General features: G+C 34.9%; 1 protein-coding gene across 9 annotated transcripts in view; it reads left to right on the top strand.

Annotated features, from left to right (window-relative positions):
* The window catches only part of LOC134531520 (glycerophosphocholine phosphodiesterase GPCPD1), a 93,519-nt gene that overhangs the window by 61,113 nt on the left and 15,796 nt on the right, over positions 1-16,610 (top strand). For 5 of the 9 annotated variants that reach the window (XM_063367209.1, XM_063367205.1, XM_063367257.1 and 2 more), the window contains exons 8-10: positions 1,203-1,344; positions 5,503-5,728; positions 14,022-14,084. In XM_063367209.1, the coding sequence (XP_063223279.1) occupies positions 1,203-1,344; positions 5,503-5,728; positions 14,022-14,084 (431 nt within the window). The remainder of the gene's footprint in view (positions 1-1,202; positions 1,345-5,502; positions 5,729-14,021; positions 14,085-16,610) is intronic. The other 4 variants (XM_063367242.1, XM_063367227.1, XM_063367237.1 and 1 more) reach the window with 1 other exon arrangement.

Genomic DNA, 16,610 nt, shown 5'->3' with positions numbered 1-16,610 from the left:
CAGTAGCGGCCGTGAGTTACTGAGTAGCGGCCGTGAGTTCCTAGCCATCTGACATATTTTGTGGGTGCTCTAAAATTCATATGTAGTGTAAATCATTAATTTATTGTTTTATAATCAGCCTGATTTTCAGGTTTTTTTTGTCACCCCTTAATGATACTTTTACTCCTGAGTTTGAGCTAGTTTCACCCTATCATCGAAAAAAGTCTTCTTAAACCAACGAAAACCATAACACTCCTTACGTGAAGTTTCCGCACCTGAATTTTCAAGCATGGAAGAATTAATCAGAATTTGAAATTACTTTGTGAAAAAGTCAGTGATTTAAAGAATAAGGAATGAAGTTCTTAAAACTTTTCTCATTGACTAGAGCAGAAGCCTATCAAATCAAACTAGAATTATCCCAGATCAAGCAAAACCTGAACACCAAGAGAAACTACGAAAAATCTTTTTGTCAGGCAGTGAAAAATTCCTCCAACAGTAAGTTATCAAGTGACGCTGAGGCGTCGGGTGCGTGCGGCCACAGCAACATGACTCGTGACCTGCTTCCGACGCAGCATGAATCGCGCGTCGTCATGAATCCCAGCAACACCAACTACCAACCTGATGACCAAGAAGGCGTTACCATTGTGCATTATGTGCACAAGTCCAGCGCCAACGGTAATGTTGTTACCAAACAACCAAGTTCGAAAAAAAAATCAAATTAAAGTTGGTATTCGTAATACATCCTCTCTTATAATTATAACCATATCTAAACCTATCTATAAAGTCACCAGCTTTGTTTGTAACATGCTTTGAACCCTCCGTGCTGGAACAGGAAATAATCAATTATCTTTCCAATGAACTTAACCTTATCACAAGTCAAAGTGACAAAAATGAGAACAAAACATACGTAATACCTATGCATCCTTTCATGTCTCTGTCCCTGAAAATGACTTCAACCGCAAAAACAACACAACATATTTTGAACAAATTCTCAGCAGATTTCCTTCATACTTTCAATTTTAATCACTAAATTTTTCACGGTTTCTCGAAAAGTGGTTGTAATGGAGAGGTGGTCGTAATAGATGGGTTTGTAACAACGGGGTTTTTACTGATGGTGTTAAGCATGATTGCATTTTCTCTGTATGTACTATATAGTAGTGTTTAACTCTTTGTGATTGGTGACGTGTGTGTTGTGAGTGTAAGACTGACCTCTGTGCTTGCAGTGGACTATATGGTGGTGCGGCCAATGAAGAACTTTGAGTGTGACATGAGCACTTCGTTCGCACGGCTGTGGAAGGAGTCGTGGCTGGGCCTGGATGTGGGCCACAGAGGCTCCGGTACCTCCTTCAAGGGAGAACCCAAGGAGTAAGTACGTGCGTCATTACCACGTTTTATCCCATAATCGTCGCTCTCGCATAAAACGTCGCACTGTTATTTTAGGGTGTCAAAATTCGGGGGAAAAAAATTGGTTGTCTTTAAAGTCGGTATACGGACGATAGTTTAACGTGACAACGTCATAACAAAACATTGATGAAATAATTGCGTACTTTTATGAATAAAATTGAATCATTTTTATTGAATTATCACTATTTTGTATGAATACAAAGAAGGAGTGAAATTAAATCTACAATTTCATTGATAAATTTACTTTTATTTGCACTAATAAATTCAAATACCGTATTGGTCCGAATATAAGGCGACCATTTTTACATAAACGAGAGATGCAAAAATTGGAAGTCGCCTTATTTTCGCACCCAAGACATCAGAACCGCAAACATTAGTTCCAAGCTGAAAGCTACAGTAGAAACATTGTTTAACAAAACGTTCACGATTTTTTATATTAACTAAAACTTTGTTACCTCACACGGGGAAAAACAATAAATCCACCTAATATTGCAGTAATTTACAATTGTTTGAAGTTGAAAATTAAAATATTTGTTCTTGAGTAAAAACGTGAATGTTGAAGCATCTCAAAATGGCAACCTTTTATTTCACAATTCATATTTGTACTTTGTGTACAATCGCGTGTTAACATTTACGGTAATTTATCTTCAGATTTTTAACTGAAATATTTGTACTAAAATATCACAGTTATTTTCAGAACGATTGTTTACGTTTACAAACATTTCGGATGTAATGTATGGAAATTCACGGCTGCCAACTGTCTTTCCACAATATTTCTTTGCTGTAAAACGAACATTGCCGAACACGCTCGAAGACGCCATATTAACAGGAATTTGGTACGTTGCTTCAAAAGCTATTTTAATAATCCACTCTTTATTTATGTAAAAACCTTTCATAATTATAATAGATTATTCTTTCAAATTCATAGAACAGACTCTCTCTGTCAGAGAGTAATATGGACAAATATACGCGGTCACGTAACCGAAGTTATTCATGGCCGTATGCTTCATCATGTCAGCTAGCCACTTGTTTTGTTCCGGCAAGATGCATTCTTTGTTTGCTTTTTTTACGTTAAACACACTACTAAATAGTAATACACCTTGTTCTGTGGTAATACGTAGCTTAAGTCAAACGGAAAGTTAAATGCTGTATTTTAAGAGTGATTAATAGCCATTGTAAAAATTTTAAATTCGTAGATACAGTAAACTGTGAAAAATGAACAATCACACATCGGTGGAACGGCGGGGAACGAGCTCTAGACAAATAAACAGCTCTGAAGATGACAATTATGCAGCTTCATTAGAGTAAACACGAAAAAATTTCTAGTGTAATATTTAAAAGTGTAAATATTTTCTAATTGTTTTCTTTTGACTTTTAGGGTAGGCCATTCAAACTTATTTTAAATAAGTAAAGTGATAAATATAAATTAATTGTTATACATAAATGCAAAAATGATTTATCAACACAAAATGTATGTCTAATGAATTTTCACATTAATTTCTACCAAAAATTATTTTTACATTTGTTTGGCCTCCTGAAACTGCAGGTCGCCTTATATTCGGGGTCGCCTTATATTCGGGCCAATACGGTAGTTGTTGTCAGGCAGTGTGGTTATAATGGGAAAATACAGTAATTAATTACAATTACAGTAAAACTAATGTAAGTTGTCTGATCTGTAAATTTTTCTTTTAAAGACGTTTCTAACGTTATAACTTTTTTTATCTGTTTGTTGTGTCTGTGTATCACGAATCAAAATGTAGCCAGCGCTAGTTGGCATCGTTCGTGTTGTGTTACGTTGATGTCCTTACAGATTGTGTTCACATATTCGAATATCGTTACAGATAGTTCGCTAATTGCCTGCAATGCGCGTGCTCTGTCTTTTGTCGAGTTAACTACATTTTATAGCCTTCACTCTTTCGCGTTTAGTGTGCACGACAATGATTGTTATTGTTATACTATGATGGTTCCAGCTCATGTTCGGGTCACAGTTTTGGTTTTTCTGTTTTAAGCTGAACAAAATTTTTTTTTTATGACTAATTAACTCGATTTTTGACGTGACAACGTCTAATAAATCGATGAACGCCGGCTGCATGCACGAAAAAGTGTCCCACTACGGATGTCCCACTACGGATGTGTTCTGTTTGCTCATTGTACGCATGCGTGGCATCTCTCTTGATGCTCATTGTACACATGCGTGGCATCTCTCTTCCACTCGATTGGAACAACCATCGATTTGACTTTTCAATCATATTTTCGTCGTTTCAATTATTAATATTATGTAATTTAACGATCGTCCACCGATTTTCAGCACAATCGGTACGGTTATTTAAAAGTAATGTTGAAAATTCAAATACGTTTTGAACCAACAATGGTGTTTTACAGTCACACATAATAATTCAAATTACACCCGGGATCTTTTGCACAATGTTTTAAAAAATATTGTAATACATTATAAATAAGTTTGGTGTATTTGGGATGTGTATTTGTTATAAAATCGTGTTAATATTATTCCCCTACCGTGAACAAAATTTTTATAAACATATATATAACATTTGATACCAGATTACTTTATAATGTCCTCGTGGGCGTGTGGTTAGCGTACCTAACTCTTGAACTAAAGGTTGTCGGTTCGAAACCCGGCTGCTGCGAAATGTTTTTTTTGTACTTGTAAAAATAAATACGGCGCACGCAACATTTCAAAAGTAATAAATATATTTTAATTAATGAATGCAAATAAAAGTAAATTTATTAATTCAATTGCACTTTTCACTCCTTTGTATCCATAAAAATAGTGATAATTCAATAAAAATGATTCAATTTTATTCATAAAAGTATGCAGAGGTAGATTTTATCATGCAAAAGATAGAAAAATTTAAAAAAAATTCTTTCTCAAAGAATATAATATTTTTAATGCCTAAATGGTTTGGTTGCAAAAACCTATTACGGCTCAGTCTCAGGCCGAATATGATATTTCCTTTTCTTCTGGATCACTCATTTCATCAAATTTTTTCTATGAAGTTGTCACGTTAAACTATCGTCCGTAAAACGACTTTACAGACAACCAATTTTTTTGGCATACCTTTTTATATTCTGCTGTTTAATTAAACATACTTTCCATGCGTTATGTTATGTTTTTATGAAAAACTTTACATCAAAAAAAATTATATTCTTGCATAAAATTGGCACCTCTATTTTTCAAATTTGAGTTTAGCAAAAAATATGCGACGATTATGCGTTAAAACATGATAGTTTCTGCGTGTAAATATACAATGCTGAATTACACACGATGAAGACAGTAATAGCAAGGTGTAGTTTGAGATTTTTCCACCTGTGCCTTTATACAAAATATATTTAAAAAAAATAATAGTTACTGTTGACCATTTCATTGCACAATTCCTCATTTCCACCGGAGGACTACGCAATCAATCATGATAAAGATTTGAATCCACAGAGTTGTGCACACAACATGTCACCGCACCAGTCCTGCATCCCACAAACAGAATCGTGTGCACGGCACACCCGTTGTCCTTCGTAAAGTTGAAACAGACAACCGAACCTATTCACACCATGTTCTGCACGTGACAAACTTCAAAAACAAAAAAAAAACTGAATAAATACAGGGGCACTCGGTAACTGTATCCTTAAATGGTCAGTGTCACCAACAACTCGAAAAAAGTTTAATCATTTCCTAAACACAATATTGAACTTTTTTTTTTCTGTAGAGATATTTTTGTTTTGCAAATAGGAAGTCATTTTTCCGAGGGAAACCTCGCGTAATGAGGCTTTCATGGACTGGAAATAGCCAATTAGAGCTAATGACCAATAATGGGGTAGTCCTCAGCTATGTACTTTGTGAAGGGATTGTCATGTATTCGTTTTGGCTTATGTTTTGTTCTTTTCATGGCAGGTCAAGGTGGTCAGGGTGCATCTTATAAAAAATGTAATAGTCAATAGTCAACAGTTACGTTACGCTATGTAATTTGAAACGAAATATGATGCTTGCTAGTCAGAATTTATGAAATTTAGTTTCCCAGTACGTACCGTCCCTGTAAGCCTCGTGCAAGGTCAGGAACGCAAGCGGACGGGAGTGAGCGTGGGATGCGGTCCCGGGGGTAACAGGTGCGCGGACGTGATGGAGAACACCATCGCGTCGCTGAAGCAGGCGGCCAGCTCGGGGGCGGACCTGGTGGAGTTCGACGTGCAGCTGTCCAAGGACCTGGTGCCGGTGCTGTACCACGACTTCCACGTGTGCATCGCCATGAAGCGCCGGCGGCAGCTGGAGGAGCACGACATGCTGGAGCTGCCCCTCAAGGACCTCACCCTGGACCAGCTGCACCTGCTCAAGGTCGGTGCCCGCCCGACCATGCCTGACTGACACGCAGGCCTAGTGCCTAAACAACTTACTGCCTGCCCGAGTCGGCAAACACATTTACTTTGCTACGTTCAATCGTCACGCGAACGTTATCTCTGTTTTTGCATAAAAGATTGCTTGTCTGTAAAGTCGGTTTACGGACGATAGTTTAACGTGACAACGTCATGACAAAACATTGATAAAATGATTGCATACTTTTATGAATAAAATTGAATCAGTTTTATTGAATTATGTATCACTGTATTTTGTATGGATACAAAGAAGGAGTGAAATGAAATCTACAATTTAATTGATAAATTTACTTTTATTTGCACTCATTAATTCATATAAATACTTTAATGAAGATATTATTTTAACTATAACTTTTATACATGTTTGCTATTTAACTTCTTCCAATCTGTGTTATTCTGTTAAGGATAGGATGATGATAGGAAAAGTAGGAAACGAATGGGAGTGTTTCAAGTTTAATGTGCCTCGAAAAAGTCAAATGGATGGTTGTTCCAATCGAGTGGAAGAGAGATAGATGCGGCGCAAGCGTACAATGAGCGCAACGGGACACAGCGTAACGGGACACTTTTTCGTGCGTGCAGCCGGCGTTCATCGATTTATTAGATGTCACGTCAAAATCAGCTCATTCCTGCAACTAGTAGATCTATTATTCCGATAAATATCGCTGGCTTTCACGGCCTGTTGTCTGTAGTTGCTTGGCTTCAAGGTTGTGTACTTGCATCGGAGGCAAAAACATCTTCACCTTCGACACTGCTACAACCCATAAGCCAAGCAACTGTTATTTTTATTTCGCTTCTTATATATAAAAATGACTGTAATAAGTAGGGATGGGCTAAGACTCAAAAAACCCCAGCCGAGGTCGAGCGAGTAGTAGCTAAAGCTCGACTCAACTTGAAAGTCAAGTTTCTCTTTTTTATAGTGGTGCACCGATATGACTTTACCGATTACCGATTCGATTACCGATTATGAGAGCAATAATCGGCAGATACCGATTCAGTTACCGATCATAATGAACAAATTTTTTTAAGTGTAATAATGCACACAAAAATTTTTATTCCAATGTGAATTTAATAACAAGATTAGGTAAAATTGAGAATACAGTTATAATAACAGTTTAAAAATATATAAAATACACTATTAAGTCATTGCAAAGTGTAAATTAAATTAACTTCTACAGTAGAACCCCTGTCATACACTTATCAACGGAGGGCACAAAAATGGTGTATGATGCGGGAAAGTGTATGAAAAGGGAATGGCAATAATAAAATTTTTTTTCAATCTAGCATACCAGCACAATGTCAGATTAAACTTAAATACATAATTTGTAAATAATTGCATTATATTAATGAAAGATATGAATTCATCATTATATATACATATAATAAAACCACCATAAAAGTAAAATACAGTCCATAATCAAGTAAAGCAGTCCTTTCTAGGAGGGGGGGGGGGGGGGGGGGGAAAGTCACCAAGCCTAAATTAGAAATTTAAAAAAATTAGGCTATTGTAAAAAAAAAATCAGAAATTTTTGCTTGTTTGTTTCATTTTATGTCAACTTTATACAACATAACATTTTTCAATAAAATTTTAAGTTGAGAAACGTAAAATACAAAGCAATCCGACCGTAAGAAAACAATAACAAACGGGTATATTCAGTTCAAAGATTAATGAATGCACAAAATATGAGATCCGTGCCTTGGTAAAGCGCGTGCACCATTTTCATAATCATTGCTAGTTTGCGCCACTTGTCTTGCTTGGTGCTGGCCATAGATGCTACTAGCGAAGTGCACAGTCTTCCTGATACTATCCATATCTATGGTGCGATAAAGTTATTTTCTTACGTTTGCAAAGGTAAACAATGAACGTTTTTCAAAATAAAAGCATTAAAATGTATTTTATCAGGAGGAATATAACAAAAAAATTTGTGAATTTAGGACTTTTCCGCTTCGTAAAAACGTATGAAACGGGAAATTATTGATTTTATAAGTGTATGTTCCGGGAAAGAAAACCATTGTAAATATAGTACTTTCGGCGGGACCAAAATTAATCGGCGTATGACACGGGAAAATGTATGAAACGGGAACGTATCATCGAGGTTCTACTGTATTTATATTTTTTATTGTAAACAACTTGAACTAGTCTAATAATTTACAGTAGGTAAGTTTTTGTTGCGGAAAACTAGCATTATTATCGACTATCACATAAGGTTGCATCGAGAAATTACCGTTTAACAATGTAAACATGTTGCTATATTTTGTTCACTTGAGTTTATAGAAAAATGTTTCCACACTTCACTTTTTTTCTCCCTAGTCGCCATCTCACTATAATTATATAAAAATGACTCAAAACCAATTCTAGCACATGATATTTTATTAATGTTGACTGAATTTATAAAATTATAAATACTTTTTCACTTTTCACGTCACATACAAATAACACAACGGATAATGTTATCAAAGACGCCCATAACGAGTTTGTAAAACGCAGTGATAAACTCTGAAAGGTATCGGGACCACGATCTTGAACCGCTACTATCGACTCGAAAAGATCGATTGTCATAGAATCCACTGCAACTGCTTGTGGTATTTTGATTGCGTGCCATCTATTTTACGTCTCTGGCTATAGGTAATGTACAAGGCCACTAAACAAAAGACAGAACAAAAGACGAAACGTAAATAAACGTGTAGGAAAAATGTATTTTTTTATTGTTCGAGGCAATGAAATTTATTAAACTTAACAAAATATCTGTAATCTTGATATGACAGAGTTAGATGAATTTTGTAATATATACAAATATTACCGTATTTCGTCCTAAAATGTGTAACAAAATATTACACGGTAAAAACCTACTTAATTACGCCGGGACGTAGATAATCGGCAAAGTAATCGTTAAGATAATCGCCGATTACGATTAATCGGTAAGTACCCATAATCGCCGATTACGATTCATCGGTATCCGCATCGGTGCATCACTACTTTTTTAATAACTCGTTACGCATTTGACATGTTCAACAAGTAGAAAATCATGTACCATTAATTTGCAAACAATTCCCTACGTGACCTCATTTTTATATTTATGCAATTTTCTTTATGTACTGTTAATTTAATTTTACTTAATTACACTGCCCAAAAAGGTAAAATGTTTCTTCCTCTGTTTATGCTTCAAAATACAGGAATGGATGCCATTTTGGTGCACCTGTGCGAATATCAGTGTTTTAGTTTGAATCAAATGCAAATAAATATCAAATGATTTTCGAATACGAATATTGAATTCAAATAGAAGAGTTAGAATCCCACAAAATTTTTTTTTTCATACATCATAAATACATATTGAAAGAAAAAGTATTTGTGTAGTGTAATGGCTTTTGGAAAATTAGATAAATAATACTAAAGTGAAAGGTTGGTTAGGTCAAGTCAGCTGCAATTACTGTACGAAAATGTTTTGTTGAAATATTCAAATTTTGAAAGGACAATATAAACAATTATTTTTCATAGCAAATCGAAATAGAAATTACAAAAAAAAAATTAATGAACAGTGCAAAGTGAATATGTTAGGCAATTAATTGCAGTATTTTAGAAGAAACTCCAAGAGGGTGGGTTTAAAAAAGAATTTATAGTGAGCATTTTCATTCTCTAGTTAAATATAATTTAGGTCTAAAAAAATACCTAATTAAAACTTGTATGTTTGAATGTTCACAATGTGAAAATAAATCATTAATACTAACATACATTAACATTTATGAATTATGTTTTTTGGCTTGTTTTAACTAAAGCGTAGGAACACAGTACCTTTTTAGAAAGTTCCTTTTTCTGTCCAGTGCTTGTGTGCTTGGTGAAAGAGGTGATGTTTTTCCCCCTCTTAGTGTGACTTTTTTTTTTGGGCCGCATGGGAGAAGATAATAATTGCCTGAGAAAAACATTGTTGTAGGTTGTTAGGCTTTTGGAGTCTTTACTGTGAGTATGTGACCAAATGATTTTTTTCCACGAGATCTATACAAGTTTTTTCTCTTTGCCACCCCCATTCTGAACGAAACTAATCATAGAGCTGGCATACCCTGTTTCTACCCTCTGCTCTGATCTGAAAACTGTCAACTTTAACACCCGCTCGGTGTTTTGATTTTTACGGACACGTATTTATCCTTATCAGTATGCAGTCAGTTCTAATCTATTTTTAACAACCTGCCGGATTCTCTTCTCTGTAAAATACTTTTGCTGATCAAGTGGGTGTTAGTAATGGTGTTGAATTACTGTGTTAAATTTGGCTTTACTATATTAGTTTTTTTCAAAATTTACGTAGCCAGATGTAGCAAAAAACTCAATATAAATAACCCTAAAACATTATGTGAATCCTGTGGAAACTTTGTCCCCACCTGATGAGTAAATCTTCTGTTAACTCAAAATTTTTCCACACTTTCGAGATTCCGCACTGCCGTATTCGTAAACGACTAAATATTTGTTTTTTCTAAGTGTACATCAGAGATCTGTTTACACAGCAGAAACCTATTGAAAGGAAAAATTTTAATGTCTCAAATTTATGTTTTTTCTATTACAGCAGCTGTTAATAGGATCACTGTTCACCACAAACATAAGTGTTACACCATGTATCTTCATGTCTTTGACTATTTTGTAAAGTGGCAGACTGTGTAGCTATTTTTAACCTTGCCTATTACTATTTTATGTAGTTATAAAATAGCTAACCATTAAATCAATTTTTACTATAGCTATAGTATTTGAACAGACCATTCAAACAATTTTAAAGTATTTTTAATGAAGCTAACCCAGCACTACCATTCTCACCATTTTGTAATATGGCTAACCTAACCTTACTATTCTTTAAAAAAGGTAAACTACTAGTAAACTACTTGATGTATCACAATGCTCTTAGAAAATATTTTGGGAAGTTTTAAAAAATAATAATGGATTTTTTTTTTCTGGAAAGACACACTCCTTCAGAATTACCATCTAGGGAAATTGCAGGAATAAAATCATTTAAAATGAGAAAAACATTGTTTTCATTACTAACAATATATACTCAGATTTAATTCACTTAACCACACAATTTTTTTTTGTTTTTCCAGAATCTAGTGCGAATACAATACTTAATTTTAAAAGAAATTGTAAATAGATATAATAGATAGTTATATTTTGCTTATTTAATTGACATATATTACGCGTTGAAGACGTACGATGATAATTGTAAATTAACATCACACCAGGAACATAAAATTATTCTCTAAAATATCTGTAATTACTTGAGTTTGGCTCGAATTTTAAAAACTTAACTTGACTAAGTAATTTTCAAATTTGGACTTGATTTGACTCAACTCAAAGATTTGCAGACTCTTCCATCTCTAAAAACTTAAGTAAGAAAATTTTATTAATAGGTCCTGAAATTTATTTACCAGGTATTTGTAGACACCCCGGTTTGATGATGTTGCCTTTCATGATGTGTGAGGTGGCCATACACTTTGATATTTGCTCTAATCGAGTTTGGTTTAATCCTTTATGTTAAGAATTTACTGAATGTGCTGATGATGTTAGACCTTCGGTGTAGCATCCTGAGCTAGCATTCTAAGCTATGCACAGGATGAATAAGAATCATCTTGAATCTTTAAAAAAAATCATAGTAGCAATAAGGTGTATCCAATTCATCCAGTTAATTGAGTAACTCTAAATGTTTTGTTCACAAAGACATGATGTTCAGACACTTATGGGATGGTTACGTTCATGTTTTGCATTGTCATTTATGACACAACTTTTGAGATCAAGAAATCAAAAATTATAAAATTTCGCCAAGACTGAAATGAAAAGTAAACAATACTTCAACTTATGAAGTTGGCCACTCTTCATCTAATATGGAAGTCATTTTTGATTTGTCAGTTGTTGTATATTCAATATATAAATCCTTTATTGAAATATGGTGCTATTGATTGAAACTTCTTGATAACTTGAATGTAACAGATGGTTGAAAGATGTGGTGATATCTTAAATGAGTGTATATTGCATTACTCTAGAAATTTTTAAATAAGCATGGGGGATGAGAGTGTATATTGCATTACTCTTGAAATTTTTAAATAAGCATGGGGGATATAAACCATTTGGTTTGTCAAGGAAGTCAATTTACTTTTGATTATGAAAACACACAGAAAGTTAGAAAAAAAGTCACTAATATTTAGTATTTATTAGTGATGGTTCAAATCCCATTTTTCTCGAATCCGAATCTCGAATCCGAATCCCAAACAGTACCTCGAATCCACCCTTCGAATCCGAATCCAGTTCTCAAGGGTTAATTATAAAATAATTTATAAGTTAAGAGAAAAAATTAAACATAAGCAGAATTATTTAACCCTTTAAATTTTTATTTAAAAAAACAAGGATTTTGACACGGTCTGGATCAAGACGATTCCGTTTTTGGTCACATATATTTCCTGCAGTGCTGAACAATCGTTCAGAGAACACTGTCGCAGGTGGTGAACACAAATATTTTTTGGACAGTTTATGTAGCCTGGGTGAACACGCAGACTGAGTTTTCCAGTATTCGAGAATGTTTATTTCTGGGTTAACTGTAGGATCACGTAATAATCTGGTCACTTCATCAATTGCTGTAGAATCCGACTTGGTGGATTTAAGGCATTCAGGCATTATCTGTGAGTACAGTGATTCATGTATCCACGGAAATCGGAAAACGAAATTCAACATCCGACGGAACAATATTTTGTAGTTACCAACTTGACATTTGTTTAAAGTCCCAAATGTAGGTAAACGCTTTCCTGAAATATTTAATGGAAACTGGAAGGCGCCATCTTGTCTTCAATGGTTTTAGGCCATAAGAAATATTGTTGTGCATCTTTTAAAATTAAGCCTCACTAAAGCATAGTGATTAATATGCCCGAAGTTAAAAGTGATGGGGTGTTTTCTCTAGTTTACCCATTAATTTTTTTTATATTAATATTAGTTATTTTTTATGTTGCTCAAAATGATTGGCTAACAAATTCATTGGTTGGCCATCATGGAATTCTCAGATAATACATATTTTAACGTTGGTAGTCTACACAAACCAAACTTGGTCCTAAAAAAATTCATAATTAGAATGTGTATCAGAATATTTAAAATTGAATTGCGATTAAAATATATGTGTACAAATACAAATGCATCCATGTTCATGAATATAAAGTAAGTTTCCCAAATCAGTACAAGCTTCATAATTTTTTTTTATATAATAATGAATTAAAAGTGCAATACAGTAGAACCTCGTTAATCTGTGATGCGCTAATTCGGGAATCGGATAAACCGGGACGATTTAAAAGAGAAGAAAAAAAAAGAGAAGTAAAAATTGTCAGCGCTTAAAATTAACGTCACGCGGGCCGGCGGCCGGCAAACACTACAAGCCATCGCGTGGGCCGCCAAACTCTGCAACGCTGTTTGTACCGACCCTTTGTGTCGCCCCCCTTTCAGCTGTCACATTTGTCACTCTTTAAACTTGAGGGGGATGTCCTGACTTCTGCTTCCCGTCTCCCTTTGTTTGTTTCCACCCGCCACCGCACGGCAGGCGCCTGGCGAGTGACATGTCTGGCTGGCATTCGGCTGTACGAGGGGTAGGGGGGAGGGTGAAAGGTCAGCACGATCTTATCTTTCTCTCTTCGGCTGTTGTAAATGACCGTGAACTAATGGCTAGGCAGTGCTGTATTTTTTTAAGCCGAGACACTAATTCGAAGACGGCCGGCCCTTACCGTGAACGGCCTTAACCCAGCTGCACGCCGGTGTCTGAGAAGCTTGACAAGACCTTCCGGGCTTTTAATCGCTTGTCTGTGAAATTCGGTAATCCGTGATTATCTCGGTCCCGACCATCACGTATTAACGAGGTTCTACTGTACCTCAATAGGATGTGTTCCAAGGAAAACGTAAGCAGTTTTTAAAGTACTACATTTACATCAATATTTTTCCTCGAATCCCGAATCTTTTCCCTCGAATTTCGAATCTTTCGAATACTAGAGATTCGGTGGGATTCGAGGATTCGAGGATTCGAGGATTCGACCGGCCCATCCCTAGTATTTATGCAACTCAGCAGACATGAGTAGTGGCTGTTTGTAGTTGATGTTGCTTTTTCTGTGTTAATATTGACCATGTGTAGTAGTACTTAACCTGTAGGTAGGTAGTGTTTCTTCTCTTGTGTACTGTCTGTGCGCTGGTATGACGAGGTCTCGGTTCACCTACCGCCGTGTATGCATGCGTAGAGGTCACTGTGTGGTTCTCGCAGGGCAACTGGTCCTACTCAGGGCTGACCAAAGGGCTACATGTTTGCGAGCTGGGAGTCTGTGGGGTAAGGTCGCAGGCTAACAACACCTTCCTTCACCGCGTAGTGCTATCTCAACTAGGGGTGTGCGAATACTCGAAATTGCAAATATTCATGCGAATCAAATATTTGATTTAATTCACATTCAAAACCAAATTAGGTATTTAAAAATTTCAAATATTCAGAATTTTTCGAATTTATTAAAATTTTCCTTTTGTTTGACAAAACGTGTGATACAATAATATGTCGAACCTCGAGAAATCAATTTCCGAGAGACTTAATGGAAGAAAAAAAAAACTGTAAGCGGACCTTTACTTACATCAAATTTTAGGTTAGGTAAATGGGCATACTGAGAACAGTTAAAGCCAATGTAGCATGAAATTTATCATAAATGCTTACGATTTTACTGCAAACTTTACGTGATGTGTAGCATAATTAATTTATTATATCCAGTTGTCCTTAGCACAATTTTTGGGCGAGCCATGGTTGTGCCATATAAAAGTGTAAAACTATTTGCAATTGTTTGATTCACATTTGATTTGCATTGAAAAATTCGCATTTGCACAGCCCTAATCTCAACCTCATTGCCTGGTAATTTCTGACACCTGCCGCTGTTCTGCACACATTTAGCTGCTTCACCCTCATCAGTTGTTATTGACAGCAAAGAGTTTGGCTTCAGTATCTCAACAGTTTTGATGCAGACAAATGTATTTGAGTTTTTGATTGTATGTTTTTCCTAGAGATGGGCAGAGACTCAAAAACTCCACAGGATGAAACTTGATAATCTTTTTTCGTATAACTCAATATGTACATACAGTATTTTACATGCGCAATAAGCATAAAATCACATACTATTTTTTTTTTGCAAACAATTTACAGGGTAATCTCGTGTTTACATTATCACTGTTAATTTTACATTATTACACCTCCTGAAAAATTTTAAATGTTTATTTCGCTGTTTACATTTTAGAACACTGGAAAAGATGCCATTTTTTAATGGCCTGGTGTACGTGATAGATTTATAACTTAGCAAACAAACTTCCAAAGTAAAATATTTTGACTGGAATTTACGTCTACAACGGCAATTGTGAATATTGAGTTTGGGCACGAGCAGTAGTACCGTGTTTTCTCGCATAATCGTCGCACATTTTATTCTAAAATCAAGTTTGAAAAGTAGGGGTGCAACGATTATGCGGAAAAAATTTTTTTTCTTCGATAAAGTTATTCATAAAAACAAAACCCATTCATGGAAAGTACGTTTATTTAAAAAGTGAAGTATAAAAGAGCTCGCCAAACAATTTAAATTAATAAGTCATGCAACAAAAACCTTTCAACTTTAAATGGAAAAACAAAATCTATGATCCAAACGCAAGCCAAACAAACGCGTAACTATCGCCGTAGTACATACCATGAAAGAGTGAGGGCCCATCAGATGTAGTTAACTCGGCACTCTACAGAAAGAACGCGATGCATGCACTCGGCGAGAAATTGATATTTTGCTACGTGTGCGCGCTCTATACGGAAAGCAACATGACCAAACATTAATGATTGCAACTAGCGCTGGCTAAATTTTTGTAAGCGGTACACCGCGGTGACGCAGACGAACAGATAAAAGTTATAAAGTTTGAAAAGTCTTTAAAAGAAAATTCACACATCAGACAACTTTGTATTTCCTTTAATTAAATAATTAAGAGGTAATGTTCGAATAAATATTAGATTTCTATTTTAAAATACATTGTTTTATACGGAAAAAAATACCCACACAAAGCGCTCGGAATCTAATAGCGGGACCAAAAACATCATACAATGTTTACGCTAGAGTTTTTTTTATCCCAATTTTGACGCTTTAAAATATGGGTGCGACGATTATGCGGTAAAAGAGGGTATTGTGCCATGTATTGTCATATCTTTGACTGACTTTCTAGTAAAAATGGTGGACAGCTTCATTTTTGTTTAAAAAAAAATATATTAAATGCAGTTGAATGCCTTTTTTTATTATGTAAAGAACTTATTGACATGACGTTTGAAAATGCCTAAATAATGTCGTTTTTGAAGTCAGGACATTTGTTTCCAATTAGATAGTGGCAGAAGAAAATAAAACTTATACAAAGTTAATTTTCTGTTTGTTAACATTTTTTTTTGGCTAGGATATAATTTATGTGCATGATTTTTTGGCACATCCATATGTCTTCAAAAAATATCCTTGAAGGAGAATATTTGCAGTTTTTTAAGGGAAAAATATTAAAAATATTCCAAAAAGTGTATTTTTGAGTAGGTAATAATTTTGCTATATCATGTTGTAATGAGCAGTTTTTTTTTTCAAATTGGACTGGTTTATAAAAAAAACATGTTTAAAATGTAATTTTGAAGGAGAAACTTTTCTCCATAAAAATTAAAAAATCTAATCCGTTAGTTTACTTCCACATGTTTTCAAGTCCTCTAATAGAGGGCATTTTCATTAGAGTGGTTTACTGTTTTAATGACTGGTTAGGTTAGGTTAGGTACATTAAAATTAGACTTAAATTGTGATGATAGTTGGTTGGTATTGAGATA

Source organism: Bacillus rossius, chromosome 1 (assembly GCF_032445375.1).
Source record: "Bacillus rossius redtenbacheri isolate Brsri chromosome 1, Brsri_v3, whole genome shotgun sequence".
Taxonomy (NCBI): Eukaryota; Metazoa; Arthropoda; class Insecta; order Phasmatodea; family Bacillidae; genus Bacillus; species Bacillus rossius.
This window is presented reverse-complemented; position numbering and strand designations above follow the sequence as displayed.